General features: G+C 53.3%; 1 protein-coding gene and 2 long non-coding RNA genes across 4 annotated transcripts; 1 reads left to right on the top strand and 2 right to left on the bottom strand.

Moving 5' to 3' along the window:
- Positions 1-103: 103 nt before the first annotated feature.
- LOC306809672 lies at positions 104-4618 on the top strand. Of its 2 annotated transcripts, XR_013776291.1 has the most exons (3): positions 104-317; positions 413-705; positions 1177-4618. It is a non-coding gene; the product is annotated as an uncharacterized lncRNA (long non-coding RNA). The 2 variants fall into 2 exon arrangements; XR_013776290.1 differs by having other exon boundaries at positions 413-4618.
- LOC306809671 lies at positions 2432-5867 on the bottom strand. Its single transcript, XR_013776289.1, has 2 exons — positions 5737-5867; positions 2432-2897 (listed from the first exon to the last, which is right to left on the bottom strand). It is a non-coding gene; the product is annotated as an uncharacterized lncRNA (long non-coding RNA).
- Positions 5868-8505: 2638 nt separating this feature from the next.
- On the bottom strand, positions 8506-12516 carry SOX18 (SRY-box transcription factor 18). Its single transcript, XM_079321553.1, has 2 exons — positions 11854-12516; positions 8506-10284 (listed from the first exon to the last, which is right to left on the bottom strand). The coding sequence occupies exons 1-2, from the start codon at positions 12254-12256 to the stop codon at positions 9434-9436; spliced, it is 1254 nt and encodes a 417-aa protein (XP_079177679.1). The 5' UTR covers positions 12257-12516; the 3' UTR covers positions 8506-9433.
- Between the last annotated feature and the right edge of the window lie 7278 nt (positions 12517-19794).

The following is a 19794-nucleotide window of genomic DNA, read 5'->3' on the forward strand; positions in this document are numbered from 1 at the left end:
CAGCTGGGCATGAGGACAGGAATGAAGCCAGGTGGAGCACAGCCCTGGGTGGGGGGACCCTGCCCTCTACGTGGAGTGAACCACCACCCCCCCCCAACCCCCCTCAAATAGCATTTTAGGGTCCCTCCAGTCAAACAACCCACCACAACTCCCTCCTCACCAGCCACAGCATCCCCAAGAGACTGCCACCTCCCAGGAGCTGTGCCATGGGGAAGGAGATTAGGATGTGGCTACTCCATCCCTAACTGCAGCTTTGAGAAAAGAGGGACCCATTTCGGAGCTCTGCTCACTCAGAGCTCAGCAACCTCCTGCCACAGGTAGGACCAGCCAGGGAGCAGCCCCGTGTCCCCCTGTTTTCGGGGTCCTGGGCTGAGTGTGAGTGTTTACTCGGTGCCTTTCTCACCACTCGCAGCATGGCAGGAGTTATTCAAAGGCGGGCGGAAGCGAGCGCAGCAACTGAAACAACAATGAAAAGGAAACAGAGCTCGAAAAATTCTCCGTTCATAAATCAACTGAACTGCAGGTGATCCCTGGGCAGGAGCGAGCTGAGGAAGAGACACAGCTCAGCTCAGCATGGCCAGCAGCCAGGCAGGCTCCAGCCCCCCAGGCAGGGGTGGGGAGGCCGGGATTTCCCAGGGTGGTCCTGAGAGATGCTGGGGTCGGTGTCTGTGTCCCCGGGGCCTCACATCAGGGACTTTGAGGCAGGTGAGGCGCAAGCATTGCTGGATTTATTTTTATTACATGTTTTTATACAACTGGGTGAGAAAGGTGAAGTTGTGCTGGGTGGAGTGGGTTTGTGGGGTCAGCACTGCATGCACAGGCACAGGCACATACCTCCTTTCCAGGCCAGAGGAATGCAAAAAGCCCAGGGATGTGATGGAGTACAGGGACAGTGCCACAGCCCCTCATGGCCAGGAGAGTGGGGGATATGGTAATTCTGGTTCTTGAGGGGTTGCAAAGCAGCCCCATGCTTTTTATTTATCTCCATGCCTGCCTTTTTGGGTTGAAATTCCTCACTTTGGGAGCAGAGAAGATGAAAAGATGTGGGTGAGCATGGCTCCAGTCTGTGGCTGTGCCATGGGAGGTGTTGGGGTTAACGGGAGATGATCCAGGGTTCTCGGCAGCATCAGGTCATGGCTCCTTGCTGGGATCTCATAAAGGCTTTTTCCTCCTTAGGAAATAGAGCTGCTGGATTGGGACAGGCTCCTCAGTGCTGGCAGCATCTCTGCACGGGCAGGGGATGGGCATGGTTGGAAAAAATCTCTCCCTCCTGCCTCCAGTTGTGTCCTGCAGCATCTTGCTGTAGGCGGGATGGGGCCAGTTTGGGCAAACCTAACTGTCCCCTCCTAGCTGTCCCCTCTGCCAGCTCCTGCAAGCTGAGACCCTGTCCTGAGGACACCAAAAGGAACTTGTGCTTTTGGGACCAGTGGATGGCCCCAAGGACCAGGCTGGTGGCAGTGGGCTGACCTTACAGCAGAGGAAATGATCCAGTCATGTTCCCCACACTGGGAGAGCCAGGAGAGATTGCATGTCCCCCTCTGCTGCTATCCGTCCTCCCTCCTGTGAGTTCCCTGTCATCTTGTCTTTTGGCAGAGCTGGAAAACTGGGAGACCACCGTAAATAAATCCTGTGTCTTTAAGCAGTTTTGTACAGTACAAGAAAATGCACTCGTTGAATTACAGCTTTTTAATCAAATACATGTAACCATGTCACTTAAAGTGCTCGCGAAAAGCAAGGAAAAAAAAAACCCCAACACAATTGGAAGAGCACAATATTAAAACCAGCTGCCTGCTTACCCCCACCACAGTTAATAGTTTTTGAATGTTCTGAATGAGAGAGAAACCAGAGCCAAGCTCCACTTTCATGTCCATCTTTCTGATCAAGCCCTGTCAGACGGGGGGAGCCGGGCAGCCTGGCACAGAGGGGGATGCGGGAGGGCTGCCCTCCCTTGTCCTGCTGCTTTGCCCATCCCTTTCTCACTGTGCTGATGGGATGGGAGAGCCCACGGTCTTCCTGCAGGCAAAGCAGCACTGCCTGGCTGGGACCCAGCCCGGAGGTGGGAGCACAGGTTGCCCAAGCCACGCAGAGGTGAGGGATGCTGCTCTGGGGCATCACCATCATCTTGTGTGTCCCCTCCTGACCAAATTTAACCCAACTCTACCTCTCAATGCTTCTTCCTGCAATCAGTGCTTGTCCCCCTGAGGCTCTGCACTACCCACAGCATCCCTTCCTCCGAGCACTCCAGCGCAGTGCCACAGCCCCATGTCCCTTTCCCTTGGGACACACAGACCAGCACCACCTCAACGCCTTCCTCTGGCCCTGCTGGCCACCAACCCCCCCACCCAGCACAGCCTGCCAGCCCCCCGAGCCGAGCAGTTCCCCCGCAACGTGGACCACTGCTCATTAAGCATGAGGCAGAGACCACCAAATATGTCAAAACACACTTAAAATTTATTGTTTCATACCATACGTTTGAGTCTCTTGAACGCCGGCCAGTGTTTCTCCCTCTCCTCGATGGGGCCTATCTGCTGTCACCGACGCTTCGCCTGGATGTGTAGCCCGCTCTCTTGCTGGCTTTTTTTTTTTTTTCCCTCCCCCTTCTTACTTTAAATGCAAAATACAAACAATTGATGGAAAATGTACATTTGTTCCATATGGGACGGTCGGAGTGTGGAGAGGAGCCAGCAGAGGCATTTTTAGGCAGACTCCTCTCTGCAGCGGATGGCTGGATGGCTTCCCAGAACGGCCCCGCGCGGCCTGGCCTGACTCTCCTGACGAGCTTCAGACGCTCTGTGACGCTCCCACGGCGCTGGGGGGGACGGGATTCAGTTCCCTGAAGGGATCAACCTCCCTGGGCTGCCGGGCACAGGAGGAGGGAGAGGCTTCCACCAAAACCGCTGCAACATCCCGGAAGGGTTGAGCTTGGGAGGCGATGGGGAGACTTGGTTTAGGATTTATGTAGGGAGTTGAGTTAGGCTCAGTTGGGTTGTGTTGGGTTAGGTAGGCTCAGTTGGGTTGGTTGGGGTTGTGTTGGGATAGACTGGTTGAGTCCTTGGGATAGATTCCATTGGGTTGGGATTGGTTAGGATGGGTTGAGTTGGGTTGGGTTGGTTTGGGTTGGGTTATGCTGGGTTGTTTTATTTTGGGTTGTGCTGGGCTGGGTTGGTTTATGCTGGGTTGGGTTATGCTGGGCTGGGTTATGCTGGGTTGTTTTATTCTGGGTTATGCTGGGCTGGGTTGTTTTATGCTGGGTTGGGTTATGTTGGGCTGGGTTATGCTGGGTTGGTTTATGCTGGGTTGGTTTATGCTGGGTTGGGTTATGCTGGGTTGGGTTATGCTGGGTTGGGTTATGCTGGGTTGTGCTGGGCTGGGTTGGGTTGGTTTATGCTGGGCTGGGTTATGCTGGGTTGGTTTATGCTGGGCTGGGTTATGCTGGGTTGGTTTATGCTGGATTGGGTTATGTTGGGCTGGGTTATGCTGGGTTGGTTTATGCTGGGTTGGGTTATGTTGGGCTGGGTTATGCTGGGTTGGGTTATGCTGGGTTGTTTTATGCTGGGTTGGTTTGAGCTGGGTTGGGTTATGCTGGGCTGGGTTATACTAGGTTGTGCTGGGCTGGGTTGGGCTCAGCTGTGTTGCATTAGGTGGGTTAGGTGGTTGGGTTAGATCGTGCTGCATGGGTAGTGTTGGGTTGTGTTGTGTTGGATTGGTTTGGACTAGGTGACCTCTGGAGAACAACCCCAACCCTGCCATGACCCTTTGGCTTCCTGGTACATCACAGCATTGCTGAATCACCTCAGAAGGGAAGCACAGAGTGGTTCTCACAGATGCTGTGGGGCTCAGTCAGCTCAGAGTCAGTGAAGAGAAGCCCCCAATTCCCTCATGGTCCACACAATGAGACCCAAACCCACCTCCTTCACAGGGACCTGTCCTCCTCACAGGAACCCCAGCATGGTGCTGTTGTTATGGGGCTGGGGACTGGGGTCCAGGGGCTTTGGTGGCCCTAAAGCAGGGGAAGGAATGTGATAGCTGGTGGGGGCAAGGCTGGGAGCTGGGGGAGGGACACGACAACCTAAGCTCCATGAGGGATGTAGAGGCTGAACTTTACAGCAAGAAAACTGCTAAAGCATTTCAGGCTGCACAGATTTCCCAGGAAATCACATAAAGGACTCCTTGCTGGTTTCTTTTTTTCTTTTCTTCTGCAAAACCTGTAACATTTATGACACCCCAGCTCGTGTTCCCTGCAGGCAGCTGCCCTCCCCTGCCTGCAGAGAATTCCTCTGCCAGGAGCAGAGCTGGGGGGACACCCAGCCTCACCCGAGTGCTCCTGCTGCCCAGCAGCTCTGGGCATGGCGCAGAGGAAACGGGCCCTTTCCTGTCTGCAAGGAGCACTGAGATTTCTAAACATTTCCTTTCCCAAACTGGGCTGCAAAGAAGAAACTTGGGGAAGGCTTGGGAACTTTGCTTCTGCCTGACCAGGAAAGGTTGTTCTGGGAACATTTGAAACCCTTCTTTGCATTTCAACCTTTTTATTTTGATTAGCTCTCACCACAGAATGCTGTTACCTCTCCAAAGGTTTTGCCTCCCATCTAAAAAAAGCTGGAAACTTTTTTTTTCCCAATGCACTTTTTCTCGAGTCAGGAAATGTTTTGGAGCTGTTTCCTACAAACAGGTTTGGTTTTGATTTTTTTTTTCCTGAGAAAGGAGGAGGGGGAAAGTATTAATCAAATCACTTCATCTAGTGCAGCTGCCTGGTGCTTTAGTGGGGAACCAGCACTGGCAGCATGTTTCTTTTCCCAGAGATGCCCCCACTCCAAACACCCAAAATACAGGGACCAAGAGGCTCTAATTCCTTTTTCATTCCCTGATGATGATCTCAGTTATCCCAGCCAGGATGACTTCATCAAGGCTGTTATGTCAGTGTTCCCACCTCTACATGAGCTCTGGGCTGGGATGGCTGGGGCTGCCCTGCAGCTGCCACTTGCCACCCTGAGCATCCTGCTTGCCCCTGGCAATGCCACAGCCTCAGCCTTGGGAACAGCAAGCTGAGAGCTGAACGATGCTGGTCTGGGCTGGCTGGCACATGAGGTTTTAATATTTGGGTGGGTGATGTCATTGAGAACTCCACAACACTGTAAAAAATCCAGAACGTCTATAAAGCTGATCTGTGAACCTCCAGCAGAACACACACACACACACACACACACACACACACGGATATACACATGGACACATGGACAAACACATGGAGATGCACACACACACATGGATGCACCTACATGAGTATGCACAGATGTATCCACAGAGAGATGCATGCATGGATACACATGGAGGAGCATGTGGATGAAGTGCAGGCTCAGACACACAAAGGGGCAAGGAGAAAGATGCACAAAAAGGAGCAGCACACACGTGCAGAGGTGCACACACATTCACACCCACAGCCCACCCAGATGCAGGCACACAGATGTGCAGGGATGTGCACACACCCCCCATGCCTACACACATGGACAATGCACACAGGGATGGAGTGAGCACGGATGCATGCAGTGATGCAGGCACACAGGTGCTTGCACACCCACTCACGCTGATGCACACGGGTAGAATCCACTGTCCCACACCCCCAGGGGACACAGAGCAGATGCCACCTGCCCACAAAGCCCAGGTGGGACCTGGCATCGCCCCCCCTCTCCCTGCATCCTGGGAAAGCCGGCAGGATGGGCTGTCAGGTTTTCCATTTACCTGTCAAGTACCTTCTCCATATTTCTGCTGTAACGACCTGCTAAAAGCCCCTCGATCCTCCTCCCCAGCCCAAAACCATCCGGCCTTGAGCTTTGGAGAGATTAAGTCATAAAAATCGGAAGGGGCTGTGCAGTAACAGCCCCTGCCTGAGCCATAACGGCAGTGAAATCATCCCCAAACTATGTCAGCTCCAGCCATTTCCAGTCCCACGTCACACCTGAGCCACTGGCATGCAGAGAAGGAAAACACTGGGGGATGGTTTCCTGGCCCCAGAGCAGCTGTGCAGGGACAGGGGAAAGATAAAAATAATATGTATGTTCAAAATATATAAAAGTTACGTATAAAATATTGAAAAAAATGCAGAAAGATACAAAAATATAAAAATAAAATCCAGTGTAAAAAATTTATGCAGATTAACATAGAATGAATATATAAGATAAGAAACAACATATAAAATTATAAAAATAATATGTAAGATAAGTGGTGTGGTTAAAGCTCATTAAGGACCCAGCACCGCTCCCAGGCTCAGCTGAGCCCTCTGCCCTCCTGATGGAGCCAGGTCAGCCCCTGTGCCATCAGTTCTCACCAAACCCTGGATTTGGAGGTGCACAAACCCTGTCCTGGTAATGACTAAACTAGGAGGCTGTAGCAGTGACACTGTGGAGAGGTGGCTGCCCAAACCTCTGCTGTACCAGCACCAAACCAGGTTAGTTTGGGACACTTATTGATAAAGTTGATGTCAAAACAGTGAGTTTAGGTGAAAAAGGCTGTGTGATGGTGGAGGTGGCATCTTTTGGAGTTTGGAACAGTTCTTTCTGCCTGCTGATATCTGTTCTGTTTTTTTCCTCTCTCCTTTCTCTCTCTTTTGTTTCCCTGTGACCTGGGATAGGGCTGGCCAGTGAAGTGGGGCTTTCACAGTGGCTGTGGCTTTAATGTGGTGTATCATTGGTGCAGTTATGGATGGGAATGACCATCCATTGCAGCTTTCAGTACCTGCTGGAGCCCCACAGGGCAATGAATCACAGCGTGGTTTGGATTGGAAAGGACCTTAAGGGCCATCAAGATCTAACCCCTTGCCATGGGCAGAGATACTTTCTATTAGACCAGGCTGCTCCAAGCCCAATCCAACCAGCCCTTGGACTTCCAGGAATGGGGCATCCACAACTTCTTCAGGAACCTGTACCAGATCATCACCACCCTCATTCTAAAGACTTCTCATACCTAATTTAAATTGACGCTCCTTCCATTTAAAAACCACGGTGAGCTGGCACATCCCGAACCACAGGGAAAGAAGGGAATTTCTGCTGCCGAAAAATGACTTCACATTTGCTCCACCATGTGATGCACAGCAGCTCTCCCCTGCACAGCAGGGCAGCCTGGCCAGGACGGGCTCACCGCTGCTTTGAACCGCAGGAAGTGACCGCATCCATGCCTGGAAGGTACCTGGAAGCTGGGGGCTGGAAAATCACTCAGGGCTTTCTTCTTCTCCCCCCTCTCCCTCATCTCCTTCCTCCCAGGCCGCTTCGGGGATGGAGCCCATAGCCGGCTGCTTCCTTTCATAGTCATCAGCGGCGGCACAGGATGCTTCTCATTTGGTGTTGTGTTTGTTTGCTGCAGCGCGGGTTCTGGCACCCGCCGGGCGCCCGCCAGCCCTCCCGTGTAGGTAGTGAGGTCATTTTTCCATGTATTCCCCCTTTTTACATACTGTATATGGAAAGACAATGAAGCGCCTTTGTGGCGTTCCATGGGAACGCGTCGCCAGCCCCCGGAGTGGTCCCGTTTATTAGCGCTTCACATTCAACAACAACAAAAAAAAGTGAGTCAGGATTGAGTCCTGTTAACACTAATGTGAATTTAATTTAGGAGAAGCTTGAAAATTAATGTCATTTGTTAAATATCCATTTCCCCTAAAAGGCAATTCTTTGCCAACAACAACAACAAAAAAACCTCTTCTATTCAATTTTTAAATTTTTTTTTTTTTTTCAAACAGCCTTTTTTGGCGATATCAGCCTGGTTTAAATCACTCGGCGCTCAAGGAACGGATGCCACCGGGTTTTAAGCAACAGATTGTTGTTTCTCCTTTTCAAATTGAACAAAAAATCTCCCTGTAAATCATAGAGTGATTCACAGGAGGGGGATGAAGCTCCGGCAAAGCACCAGCAGCTCCGAGCAGGATCCGGCTGGGCATGGTGATGGCTCAGCAAGACTCACCACTGCTGGAGCCGGGAGAGCCAGGGAAGGCCAGGAGGAGGAAAGGCTCTGCTACACAGAGTTTTCTTCCAGCTCTGAGGATTGCAGAGAAGGCATTGGAGCAGCCTGGCTCTATTTTTGGGGGGTTTCATGGGAAAACAGGGTGAGCCATGGAGACCACGCATGGATGCGCTGTCAGCCTTCCAAAACAATGACCACACCAAGGCTCGTTTTGGAGGAGGATATCACATGTTTTATTATATTTTAATCTGAAAACAGCTGCTTTTCCTGCTGGGAGCATCTCTGGGCGGCACAGTGAGGTGCTGTGGGGCTGCTGCCAGGATCCCATCCCATCCCATCCCATCCCATCCCATCCCATCCCATCCCATCCCATCCCATCCCATCCCATCCCATCCCATCCCATCCCATCCCATCCCATCCCACTCTCCCGTGCCGAGCTGAGCAGAGCCGTGCTCGCAGAGCCCGAGGCGGCTGACAGAGCGGGCGGGCGGCAGCTTGGAAATTAATACATTTGCCAGGTTGTCAAAACATTAATCAACGGATACAAAAATCTGGAAATGGTTGGGACAACATGTATTTGCGGAAAATATGTGTTCACACAACAAGCACACAAGATGGGAACAATTATATGAAGATGTTTTAATAATTAACCAGAATAAAACAGTTTGCTCTCCATACAGTTCTAGACAATAAAAGTGTTTGCAGTCATATTTTTCTTTTGTACAAAATTCCAGTCAGTTGTTCCTCAATATTTACATTATCATTCCCTTTTCACAAAATATCTCCATTTTTCCCCCCTTCCCTTTTTTTTTTTTTTTTTTCCTTAAATCCAGCTTTGCTACATAAATGCTTTAGATCTCATGGATATCCCTTGATTTCTTTTTAAAAAGTCTAATAAAAAAACCCCAAAAGACATTAAATACCATTTTATATATAAAAATGCTTAGTAAAAATATAGTTTTGTTGCCCAATTAAAATATATTGCTGAGAATACAGTAAAAACTGTCCTAAAGCCCACCCCTAATGGGCGCCGACTCTTTAACAGCCCCGGCAAAGTCTTTCTAAAAGCTTTTTCCCCCTAAAAGTTTGCCTGTCCTTGGATTAAATAGTGGGGACAGGTCACACTTTGACTCATCCTGGTGTGATTGTTTCAGGCAGGATTTACTGGAATTGGCTTGAAAATGCCCCTTGGAGCTGGTGGGAGCTGGAGATGTGCCCTGCCGAGGGCTGGAGCGGGGAGCACAGCGGGGAAAGGCGTCTATCTGTGTTATATAGTTATACGGTATATCAGTGAGTTCAGCATGGTCTGTCTCTAAAAAAAAAAAATAAAAAAAAAAAAACAAAATAAAAAAGAACAAACAAGTAAGCGATGCATTTAATGAGATACTCTAAATATGATGGAGCTCGTGGTTAAAGGAGGATGGCTTTTTGTTTTTAGAGGAGAGACGGGGCTCTCCTGGTGAGCACATTGGATGGTGGGGTCAACCTAACCGGTGATGCAGGGGCTATAGTAAACAGCACTGCTGGCATCGGACAGGGCAGATATCAAACTGCTCTCCTCACAGGAGATGCTTCTAGGAGTCACTTTGGACAGGGACACATGGTAAGGGAGGCCCGAGGCCTCGGGACGAGTCCTGCTCATGTTCAAATACTGGTCAAACTCGTTGCGGTCAACGTCTGTCCAGAGCTCGGTTTGGTTCAAGTGATCCACGCTCTCCATGTGGTGGGCTTCAGGAGGGGGCGACAGCTGGCCCAGGTGGGCGGAAAGCCCGTTCTGAGTTCCCGAGCACATCTGGTTGTAGTAAAGGCTGGAGGGATGGGGAGTCCTCATGGCGTCGGCCAAGTGCGAGGGGGTCTGCGTGTAGGGCACGGCCACGTCCCGCCCCATGCACTTCTCCTGGGGAAACTCCATCTGGTGATGGTGGTGGTAGCCGCGAAAGGGCATCATGTTGCAGTCATCCTGCATGTGCGGAGGGAAAAACGCCGGCTCGGTCTGTTCCAAGACATCCAAGGGAGACATCTCAGGAGTTGGCAAGCCATAGTTTTCAATATCCGACCCCATGGAGTGGAGTTCTCTGAAGTGGTTAAGTGGGGGAGGCTGGGGGTGGCCCGGCTGGCTGCCGCCATGGTGACTCATGCTGAAGTTGTCACTGCAAGGCTGGGAAAGGTTATGCAGGAGGATATTGGGTTCCATCCTCTTGATTTTCTTGGCTTGCTTCTTTCTCCTTGGGCGGTATTTGTAGTTGGGGTGATCCTGGAGATGCTGGATACGCAGTCGCTCTGCCTCTTCCACAAAGGGACGCTTGTCGCTGGCGCTCAGCGCTTTCCATGACTGGCCTGGAAGAGGAAAGAGAAGCTCTGTGAGAATGGCTCAGCCACCTGGTACTGGCCAGGGCATGGGGACACCCAGGGAAAGGCAGCCCAGGGGTGCCTGCAGGAGCCCAGGGCTCCTGCTGACGGTTTGGCACCTGAGCAGGGTCTCACTGCTGGCACCAGGAAGGGCTGGGGAATGGGTTCCCAAGCCAGGCTGTTCCTTTGTCCCAGCAGAAGGCTCGGGCAGTGCCCAGCGCTTCAGTGCTGTGGGATAATGGGGGTACACAGATTGGGAGCCCCTCTGCCAGGGCTGGGGATTCTGCCTCCCACTGCCCCTTGGTACAGTCCACACTCCCTGCTTCCCTGCATCTCGCATCCATAGCCTGCACCTCTGCAGACCAAATCACCTGTCCCAAAAACTCACAGGACCATATCCTGAATCCCACATCCCCACACCCCGCAGCCCCGTGTCTCTGCATCCTGCTGCTCTGTCTGGCCATATCCTGCTTCCCGTAGTCCCGCATCCTGCAGCTCCATTTACCCATATCCTGCTTCCCGTGTTCCCACATCCCGCATCCTATAGTCGTGCATCCCGCATCCTGCAGCCTGTATTCCCATATCCTGCATCCCTGCAGCTGTGCACTCCTCAGCCCTGTATCTCTGCATCCCGCAGCCTTGTTTCCCTGCATCTCGTGTACATGCAGCTCTGCATCTTCACATCCTCATCCCACAGCCCCATATTCCCACATCCTGTAACACCACATCCCACAGCCCTTGATCCAACAATCCTTCATCCTTACAGCTCACATCCATGCAGCTCTGCATCCTTGCAACCTGCAACTGGTAGCCCTCCATCCCACATCCCTACAGCTTGTGTCCCGCAGCTCTTTAACCTTGCAGCCCATAGCCCTGCACCCCCAGCTCTGTATCCCTCAGTACCCCACCCTTGTATCCCAGCTCCTGCACCCCCATATTCTTGCAGTCTGCACCCCACACTCCTGTACCCTTGGAGCCTGGCTAGCAGAGCCCCATATCCTTGCATCCTACAGCCTGCTGCTTTGTATCTGTGCAATCTGCATCCCAGAGCCCTGGACTCTCATAGCACACATCCCAAATCCCTGTACAGATTGATCCCACACTCCCAACCCTGAATCCCTGTACCCCAGCAGTTCACATCTCCAGCTCTGTATCTCTGCATCCCATTGCCTTGACTATCAGAACCAAACCTGCCTGTCCCTACAGCCCCAGACCCGTACTCCAACTTTCTGAGCTCTGCACCCCTGTATCCCGCACTCTCGCAGCCCACATCCCCAGACCTGTACCTCCATATTCCTGCATTCCCAGCTCTGTACTCCCATATCCCTATCTCCTGCTCGGTATCCTCCCCATCCCACAGCCCTGGATCCCCAATCCCGCATCCCCACGTCCCTAGCTCTGTAAGCCTGCATCCCACAGCACTATATTCTCGCACCCCCGCATCCCCAGCCCCGTAACACAGCATCCCCGCATCCCTCGCTCCACACTCCCGCATCCCCATCCCCGCGCCCCCCATCCCCGCGCCCCCAGCCCTCCTCCCGCTGCGCTCCCGCTCACCCAGCATCTTGCTGAGCACGGCGTTGTGCAGGTCGGGGTTCTGCTGCGCCAGCCGCTTGCGCTCATCCTTCGCCCAGACCATGAAGGCGTTCATGGGCCGGCGGATGCGGGAGTCCTCGGCGGCCTTGCCCTCGGGGCGGCCGGCCGGGGGGCTGTATCCATAGCCCGGCTCGGGGCTGGGCGTGCGGCTGGGGGCCGCGCCGGGGGCCGCGCCGCCGGGGCCGGGGCCGAAGGCGAAGCCGGGCTCGGGGCTGGGCGTGCGGCTGGCGGGGGAGGCGGCTCCCGGGGGGCGCGGGAAGGCGAGCCCGGGCTCAGCGGCCGGCACGGCGGCGGTGACCCATGAACAGTCGCCCCGGGGTTGCGATATCTCCTCTCGGCAGTAGTTAGACTCAGATATATTCATTCCAGCTGGACAGCACTTTGTGTCCGACCCGAGCGGGTGCCGGAGAGAGAATCGGGATTCCTGCCGCGTCCCACCGGGTCCAGCACCGCCGAGCAGCCGCCCGCAGTTCGCCTCCCTCGCCTGCCTTCGGGGGACTCGGGCTCGCCTGCGTTTGTTTTGGTTTCTTTTCTTTTTTTTTTTTCCTATATTTTTTTTTTATTTTTTCCCCCCTTTCCCCACAAAAAAAAAAAACTTTTGGGATGATGCTGGGCTGGAAGGGGCAAAATATAGCCGGGCTGGACCAATCAGCGGGGCGAGGGGAGGAGGAGGAGGAGGAGGAGAGGAGGAGGAGATGAGGGGGAGGAGGAGAAGGAGGAGTTGAGGGGGAGGAGGAGGAGGGAAGAGGGGCGTCCCCAGGCACCAGCAGGAAGAGCCACCCGGGGAGGGCCGAGCTGGGACCGGTGTGGAAGCTGCTGCTGCCCCGTTCCATTCTGTCCCAGGAGGAGGGTTGATACATCTTTCTTTTCTTTTCTTTTCTTTTCTTTTCTTTTCTTTTCTTTTCTTTTCTTTTCTTTTCTTTTCTTTTCTTTTCTTTTCTTTTCTTTTCTTTTCTTTTCTTTTCTTTTCTTTTCTTTCTTTTCTTTTCTTTTCTTTTCTTTTCTTTTCTTTCTTTCTTTCTTTCTTTCTTTCTTTCTTTCTTTCTTTCCTTTCTTTCTTTCTTTCTTTCTTTCTTTCTTTCTTTCTTTCTTTCTTTCTTTCTTTCTTTCTTTCTTTCTTTCTTTCTTTCTTTTCTTTCTTTCTTTCTTTCTTTCTTTCTTTCTTTCTTTCTTTTCTTTCTTTCTTTCTTTCTTTCTTCTTCTTTCTTTCTTTTTCTTTCTTTCTTTCCCTCTCTTTCTCTCTCTTCTTTCTATCCTTTCTTTCTCTAGGTCTTTATTTATGTCTTCCTTATGTTTTTTTCCCTCTTTGCAAGCCCCTTTTTCGCTCCCTGTGCCCTGCCCTCGCCCCGCACCACCCGCGGTGGGGAGGCAGGGAAGCGTTCAGCTTCTCCTGCCAGGCTGTGTGCGGGAGCACAGGGATGTTCAGGGCTCGGCGTTTATTTTTCTTACAACTGACTCCGTGTGTGTGTTTTGGCCAGCATTCCCCATCCGGGGCTGGGAGCAGCCCTGGGGTGAAGGCAGGGGTGAGCCCTCTCCCCCCGGCAATTTTCTGTGGGAATTTCAGTGTCAGGCAAAGAAACCGCTGCTTGAGTTTGTTTCATTTACATGAAAAGCGTTGTGTTTTCTAGGGATGGGGGTTCAGTGTCAGCCAGGTGATGTGGGAGGCAGGGAGGCAGCTGGAGCTGGCACAGCTGTGCCATCACTGCATGCCTTGGGTACCCACAGCACGCTGCCATCGGCAGCCACAGCAAAGCTGCACGTCCCCTGTCCCCTGTCCCCTGGTCACTTGGCTGCCATCCAGCAGGGATCTGCAGTGCCAAGGGTCAGGCTAGGTGGTCTGAAGGTCCTTCCTGCCCTTGGCACTGGGAGTTGTGGGTTCTGCAGGATCCATTTGCAGTCAAGGGGAGTGGCTGGTGTACCGTGCCTGCCCCCTGAAATCCCCGGGGCAACTGGGCTGACTTCAAAGAGCTGCCCCCGATCCGGGTCCCTGCCCCCAGGCCCTCTCTGGCTGTGGACACATGCCCTAGACCCCAGCCTGAAATGTGAACTCAGCCTAAGGAAGGCTTGGGGCACTGGGTTGTGCAAGAGCCCAGCTCCAGCCTCTCAGAGCCGTGGGGTATTGCATGCCATGGTTTCTGTGTGTCTGGAAGTGATTTGGACAAGCCGATCTGCTGTTAACCCTAAACAAAACAAAGTCCTCTAAAAAAATAAAAAAATTTAAAAAAAAATAGTGTCTCACTCATTCTTCAATCATCAGCCAGGAGTGACAGAGGTTGTGGGTGAGATTTCCTTCACGTTTCTGGAGCTTCTTATTAAAATTTTGGAAGTGCAAATCAGCACCAGTCTACAGGAGAGCCCACACAGCTGCAAGGAGTCTCCTCTCCTCTCTCCCCATCCAGAGGGAGCTGGAGCACTGCTTTGCTGGAGAAGCAGTCCCTGCCACCATCCAGAGCAGAGCCCTGGAGGCTTTGGCTCTTTGCCCCTGCCCTGGGAGAGGCAAGGTGGGTGCTGGGGGATCTGGGGACTCCCAGGCTGGGACCTGTGGCTGCCTGTGGAGTGAAGTGAGCAGCCTTTGGGGCAGTCAGTCTGGGCAGCTGATGGGAGCATCCCCCTTCTCCCAGGCTTCAGCCAAGCATGTGGTGATTTCCCTGATCACATTCTCTCTGTGGCCTCCTCCATGGCCCTGGCAGAATCCTTGGCTTCCAGGTGTGCTCAGAGCTGCCCTGGAGCCAGGGTTGGACGTGGTGGCACCAGCTGGATTTGGGATGTGCTGGGGATGAGCTGCAGCAGGGTGGGAATGGAGGCAGCTCTGATTTTCCTATCCCTGGAATGATGTCAAGAGCTGGGGCAAACTCCCCCCAGGGGAGGCAGAGCTTTGTGTCCACACTTGCTCTGTGCAGCCACTCCAAGGCTTGGGCTTCTTCTACATGGGATGACCAGGGGCTCAGAATTCTCCCCCTGTTGCAGGGGGCAGAGATCAGGGTGGTGCTGCTGTCCCTGATACAATGGGATAGTTGGAGAACTCCATGGAGCAAAACTGGGCACCTCAACCCTCAAACCCACCCTCACACTTTGCATTTGCTGTTGCTTCTGCATCATTAGGAAACCATTAAGGGGAAAAAAAGGAAAAAAATGAAAAAAATTGCAAAGAAGGAAACAAATGGAGAGGAAAAAAAGGAATGGGCTGAAGGGCCATGGAGTGTGGCAAAGCACAGAGAGAAGGGAAGGAGAGCTGTGAGGGGGATTGAGCAGTATGCAAAGCACACAAAAATACCTGGATACAGAAATGCTTGTGTGCCAAGAATCCAAAATATCCTAGGCCAGCCTGGGAGGACTCTGCCTTCACAGGCTCCCCTCCCTCTCCCCACAGCCAGCATCACAGAGCTCCACTCCAGGGAGTGAAAGCCCCCTCACCCAGGTGTGGGGTGCAGTTGCAGGGTTTGCTCCTGGCTCAGCTTTCCTGGGAGGGGGACAAAGCCTTCCCTTCACCCTGCTGCCCACAGGGCTGGAGTGTGGGGTGCTGGTGACCCACTGGCTCCTCACCAGCCACATCTGCAGCTGCTGCAGGGAGGAAGCTCTGGGTGGGCATCCCTGGGCAGAACCAGACTCAGTACATGCCAGCCGAGTCACCCCCATGCCCTCCTCAGGAATGGAATCAGGCGAGATGGACTCCAGTCCAGCACACAGCCTCGGGAGCAGCGCATTTTTTAATTTATTTTTTTTTTCTTTTTTTTTTTTTTTTTCATTCCCTCCCCAGTTTTATGGAGCTGGCAGCTGGCTGACCCCACCCCGGCCCCTGGCTTCCCCTGCTAGCATCCCGCGCAGCCCAGCACCACACCTAGCAGAGGAAGCGTGGCGGGACGGCCGCCTCTGCTCCCCAGCACAAAGGCATTGTCCCTCCCCACCCACAGCCCGCCCGCTCCCGGTTATTTCTCCCAGCCAGGTCCAGCGCCGAGCTCCCACCCGGCTAAAAATAGATACGGCACCACCTGGATCATCCCAAGGGGCATTGGAGATTTGAGGGCTCAAAAAGGGGCTGGTGGGGATGGCAAGAAGGGAAGAGCCTGTTGCCAGCTGAGCCTGATGGTTATTTCTGCTGCTGCTTGTGCGTTGGTGCAGGAGCCCCAGGCTGAGGCTGTGCAACCAAATCCAAGGGACTTGTCCCCAGAATTTGCATCCAGGTAACAGAGGTGGAAGGTGGAGGATGCTGGCAGGATCCTGTGGTGGGAAAATTGCTTTTTATCCTCATTTTGCAGAGGGCTCAGGGCAGGGGCAGGATGGGTCATTGGGCTTGGCTACATGTGCTGCACTCTTCTCTGCTGTGGTGCCCAGCACTGCCTTCTCTTCCTCACACAAACCAGCCTTGCCTCCAGATGTGTTCACACCACTAACTGGTTAATCACCATGCAATTACCAGCAGTGTGTGGCTGATGCTGTTGTATGTCCAATTGGATGAATGAGATATTTCACAGGAAGATATTTGTTATTAATTATAGCAAATAATTATCATTATGCCACACTGGATCTGTACCCAGAGCAGTGCAGCCAGGTGGGATGGATGTGACCTACACCCACAAAGGAGATGGGGATCCTCAGGATGTTCCTCACATAGTTTGGGGGGACCTGTGCAGCACGGCCCAGGCTGGCATCTCCCCCCGTGCCCTGAGAGGTGCCCCCATGTTGGCAGGTCCTGTGGGCTCCCCTGGGGCTGGGGCTGTCCAGCCTTGCTGGAACAAAGGCTTCTCAAAGAAAGGAGCTTCCTGGAGAGCAAAGGACTCAGGGCTGGGGCTGTGTGTGAGCCCTGCTGGGAGGCTGAAGTCATCCTCTGGGAAATGCTGTGTTCACAGGAGCCTCCCCTTCTCCAGGGCCCAGCTCAGCGCCCGGTTTCCTCAGGCACAAATAGTTCAGTGGGTCAGACAGAGCTGGAAAGTGCCGAGCGAGTCAGTTGGGGTTCAGCATCCGTGTCAGGAGTGTCCTGGCTGCAGCCACGTGCCTGTACAAGGGTGACAAATCCCCTGTGTCCCCAGCCAGGGACCAGACTCCCACCCAAGCAGGGGAGAGTGGGTGCTTGTGTCACTCCAAGGTCAGGGAAAGCCCAGTTCAGCTGTTTTCTGCTGCCAGCTCCCTCTGACAAGTGAAGGTCATCAGGGACAGCAGGAAGGAGTCCTGGCCCACAGTGGCTCTCTGCCTGGGTGCTCAGTGCCACTCTGCCCTGCTGCCAACCCCACCACAGATCCCCCGCAGCCGCAGGAGCTGAGCTGGGAGCACGGTGTGGGCTGCATCAGCCAAGCCTGGCAATCAGACACTGCATCTGAGGAAGCAGAGAAAGTTGTCTTTATTTTCAGCTCTTTTCAATAACCAGAGGTCAGCCTTGTTTATACAGGATTATAACTGGAACGACAACAGCGATATCCATTGTGTGAGCAGAGAAAGCCACAGCTAACCTGAAAAAGCTGTTTGCTCCACATGGGTGCAGCCCCTGCACCTCCTGGGTGATGACCAGAGACCTCCCCAGGGCTGTCCTGCCTCCCCTTCCCCTGCTATTGCTCTGCCACAGCCTCTTCTGGCACAGCCAGCTCGGGGTGCTGCAGTTCCAGCCACATCATCCTGTGTTTGCTCCCAAGCTGTACTCTGTGAAACCTGGGGTGAGATCCCCACACCCCAAGCACGAGCAGAGCTGCTGCAAATCCCACCCACGGTGCTTATGGATGCTAAATCCCAGCAAAGGCTTCAGCACAAGGAGATCAGAGCACACAGAGCACAGGGCACACGCTGCCTGGAGTCACTACCCTGGCAGCTGATTGCAGCAGCACTCGCTGCTTTAATACCCAGTTCCCATCACAGAGAGAGCCCAGGCTTTTAGGAAGGAAAGTCTTACACTTCTACCAACTATTTCAAGACTTCCATAAACACATTTTTGGTTGAGCATTAATGAATTACCTCAATGCAGAGCCACTCATGCCAAATACATGAATACAGAGTGTAGAAAAGCCGCCGAGAAGCAGATTTGGCTGCCATTCAGCTGCTCCGATCCGCACAATTTCTTTTCTTGATTATAGCAAGAAAATGCTCCCTGCCTGTGGCACTGCATCCTCCCAGGAACAGGCAGCTGGCCGACAGTTGGGCTGTGCAGAGCCTGGGCATGCCGGGGTTATTCGCTGCTCCCATCGCTTGAGTTGGCAGAAACTGCTGCTCACTGGTGTCTGTGCAGGAGATGCAGCCAAGAACCAGGATCCTGCTCCCTCTGCATGCCCAGGCTGGCTGCCTCAGGATGCCTGACCTCCTTTCGGGTGCTGAGGAAAGGAAAACTGCAATTGGAAGGATTTCTGAGCCTGGATTTTTTTGGGAGGTAGGTTGGAGCTGCCCATCTGTGGCCCTGCAGCCACACATGCCCATGAGAACCACAGCCATGAGCAGCTCCAGCATGGCCCCTCTCCATGGCCTCAGTCTTGGGGACTCCCAGGAGATGAATGATCCCCAAGAAAAGTGCAGTCTCCCCTTTGAATACATCTTTCTCACAGGGCTCTTCTCTGAGCACTCCCAATCTCTGCACCCACATTAGAGAGTGGCTGGTGGCACCACTGTGGGCATTGAGGTCCCCAGCTGGCAGCAGAAGGATCACCCATCCTCTCTCTCATTGGGATGGCTGATCAGCAGAACAGGACATCTCCATCTAGGAAAGGTTTGCTGTTCTCAGGAACTGATGTGGCTCCAGGCATGTTTTAACTTAGCATGAGGCATGACCTCACTGGGCAGCAGCTGATGGCAGATGGCAGCTGGCTGTGCCATGCACCCCTCTTCCCTTTCCCCTCTTTCCTCTCCTCTCCCCTCTCTCTCCACTTCCCCTGCAGCCCTCAGCCCAGTGCTTTCTGCTCAGGTTTTCCATGCACTGGCTGGTTTTTACTCACAGGAAGGTGGCTGCTTGGTTTGTGAGCATCACCACAACCAGGCCTGGAGGAGTAGGAGCCTTCTGCAGCATTCCTGGAGGAAGAGGAACACTGCAACATCCCTGGAAGAAGGGGAGCCCTTTGCAGCATCCATGGAAGTGACAACCTTTGCCCCACCACATTGCACACAGGATCTCATGGCCACCTCTGTGCTGCATCAAGGCTTTTGCCACCCAGGAGAAAGAATGGGGATGTTGCTGAGAGAACCTCACCTTACACAGACAGGGATGTGGAAAAGAGGAATTCTGGCTCAGGGTGGTGTAGGTGCTGCTGTGGCTCCATGCCTCAGTTTCTCCATGTCTTGTACAAGGCATGGGGTGACCCAGCCTTTCCTTGGCCCTTTAGGGACAGCAATCCCCCCAGCAAAGAACAGGATGTTTCAGAGAGTGCTTCTACCCTCAGAGAGAATGATGATGATAATAATAATACTAATAATAACACTAAGAATAAAGAAAAGGAGCTGAGAGCATTACCTCCTTGTCAGCAGTGGAACAACTTTTGCTTTTAGGTGCTGCACTGGGGACATTAAAGGGAAGGGAAAGAGGATGTGCTGCATTTGTAGATTAAACCCCCAAGAACTGTGACATCCATCCCATAAATTGGCCTAAAAATGAGATTTTAAAGCTTGTCACAGGCAGCATCATTTTCTTTGCTTTCTGATTTCACAACATCCTTTGTGCTGCAGCTTGGAAAGCAGCAGTGAAGTGCCCTGGCAGCATATCTGGAGCTCGGGGGTGGTGGGAGCAGTCCTGAGGGGTTTGGCACAGGGATGCAGGGTGGGATGAGGAGGGTGCTGCGGCCCCCGGGCCGTGCCGATGCCGGGGATGCCCGTGGCTGGCGGAGCGCAGGGGGCCGGGGCAGCAGGGAGGCGGCGGGGAAGGGCTCCAAGGGAAAGGCTTTGTTCGCGGGCCAGCCGGGAGCGTGCGAGGGCCTCCGGGCTCCAGCGCTTCTCCTG

The sequence above is a fragment of the Erithacus rubecula genome (genome assembly GCF_903797595.1).
Source record: "Erithacus rubecula genome assembly, chromosome: 18".
Classification (NCBI taxonomy): Eukaryota; Metazoa; Chordata; class Aves; order Passeriformes; family Muscicapidae; genus Erithacus; species Erithacus rubecula.

Coding starts and splice junctions, on each gene's coding strand:
- SOX18 (XM_079321553.1), bottom strand. CDS start 12,256: ATGAATATATCTGAGTCTAACTACTGCCGAGAGGAGATATCGCAACCC. Junction 10,285..11,853: donor CGTGCTCAGCAAGATGCTGG/GTGAGCGGGAGC, acceptor TTCCTCTTCCAG/GCCAGTCATGGAAAGCGCTG.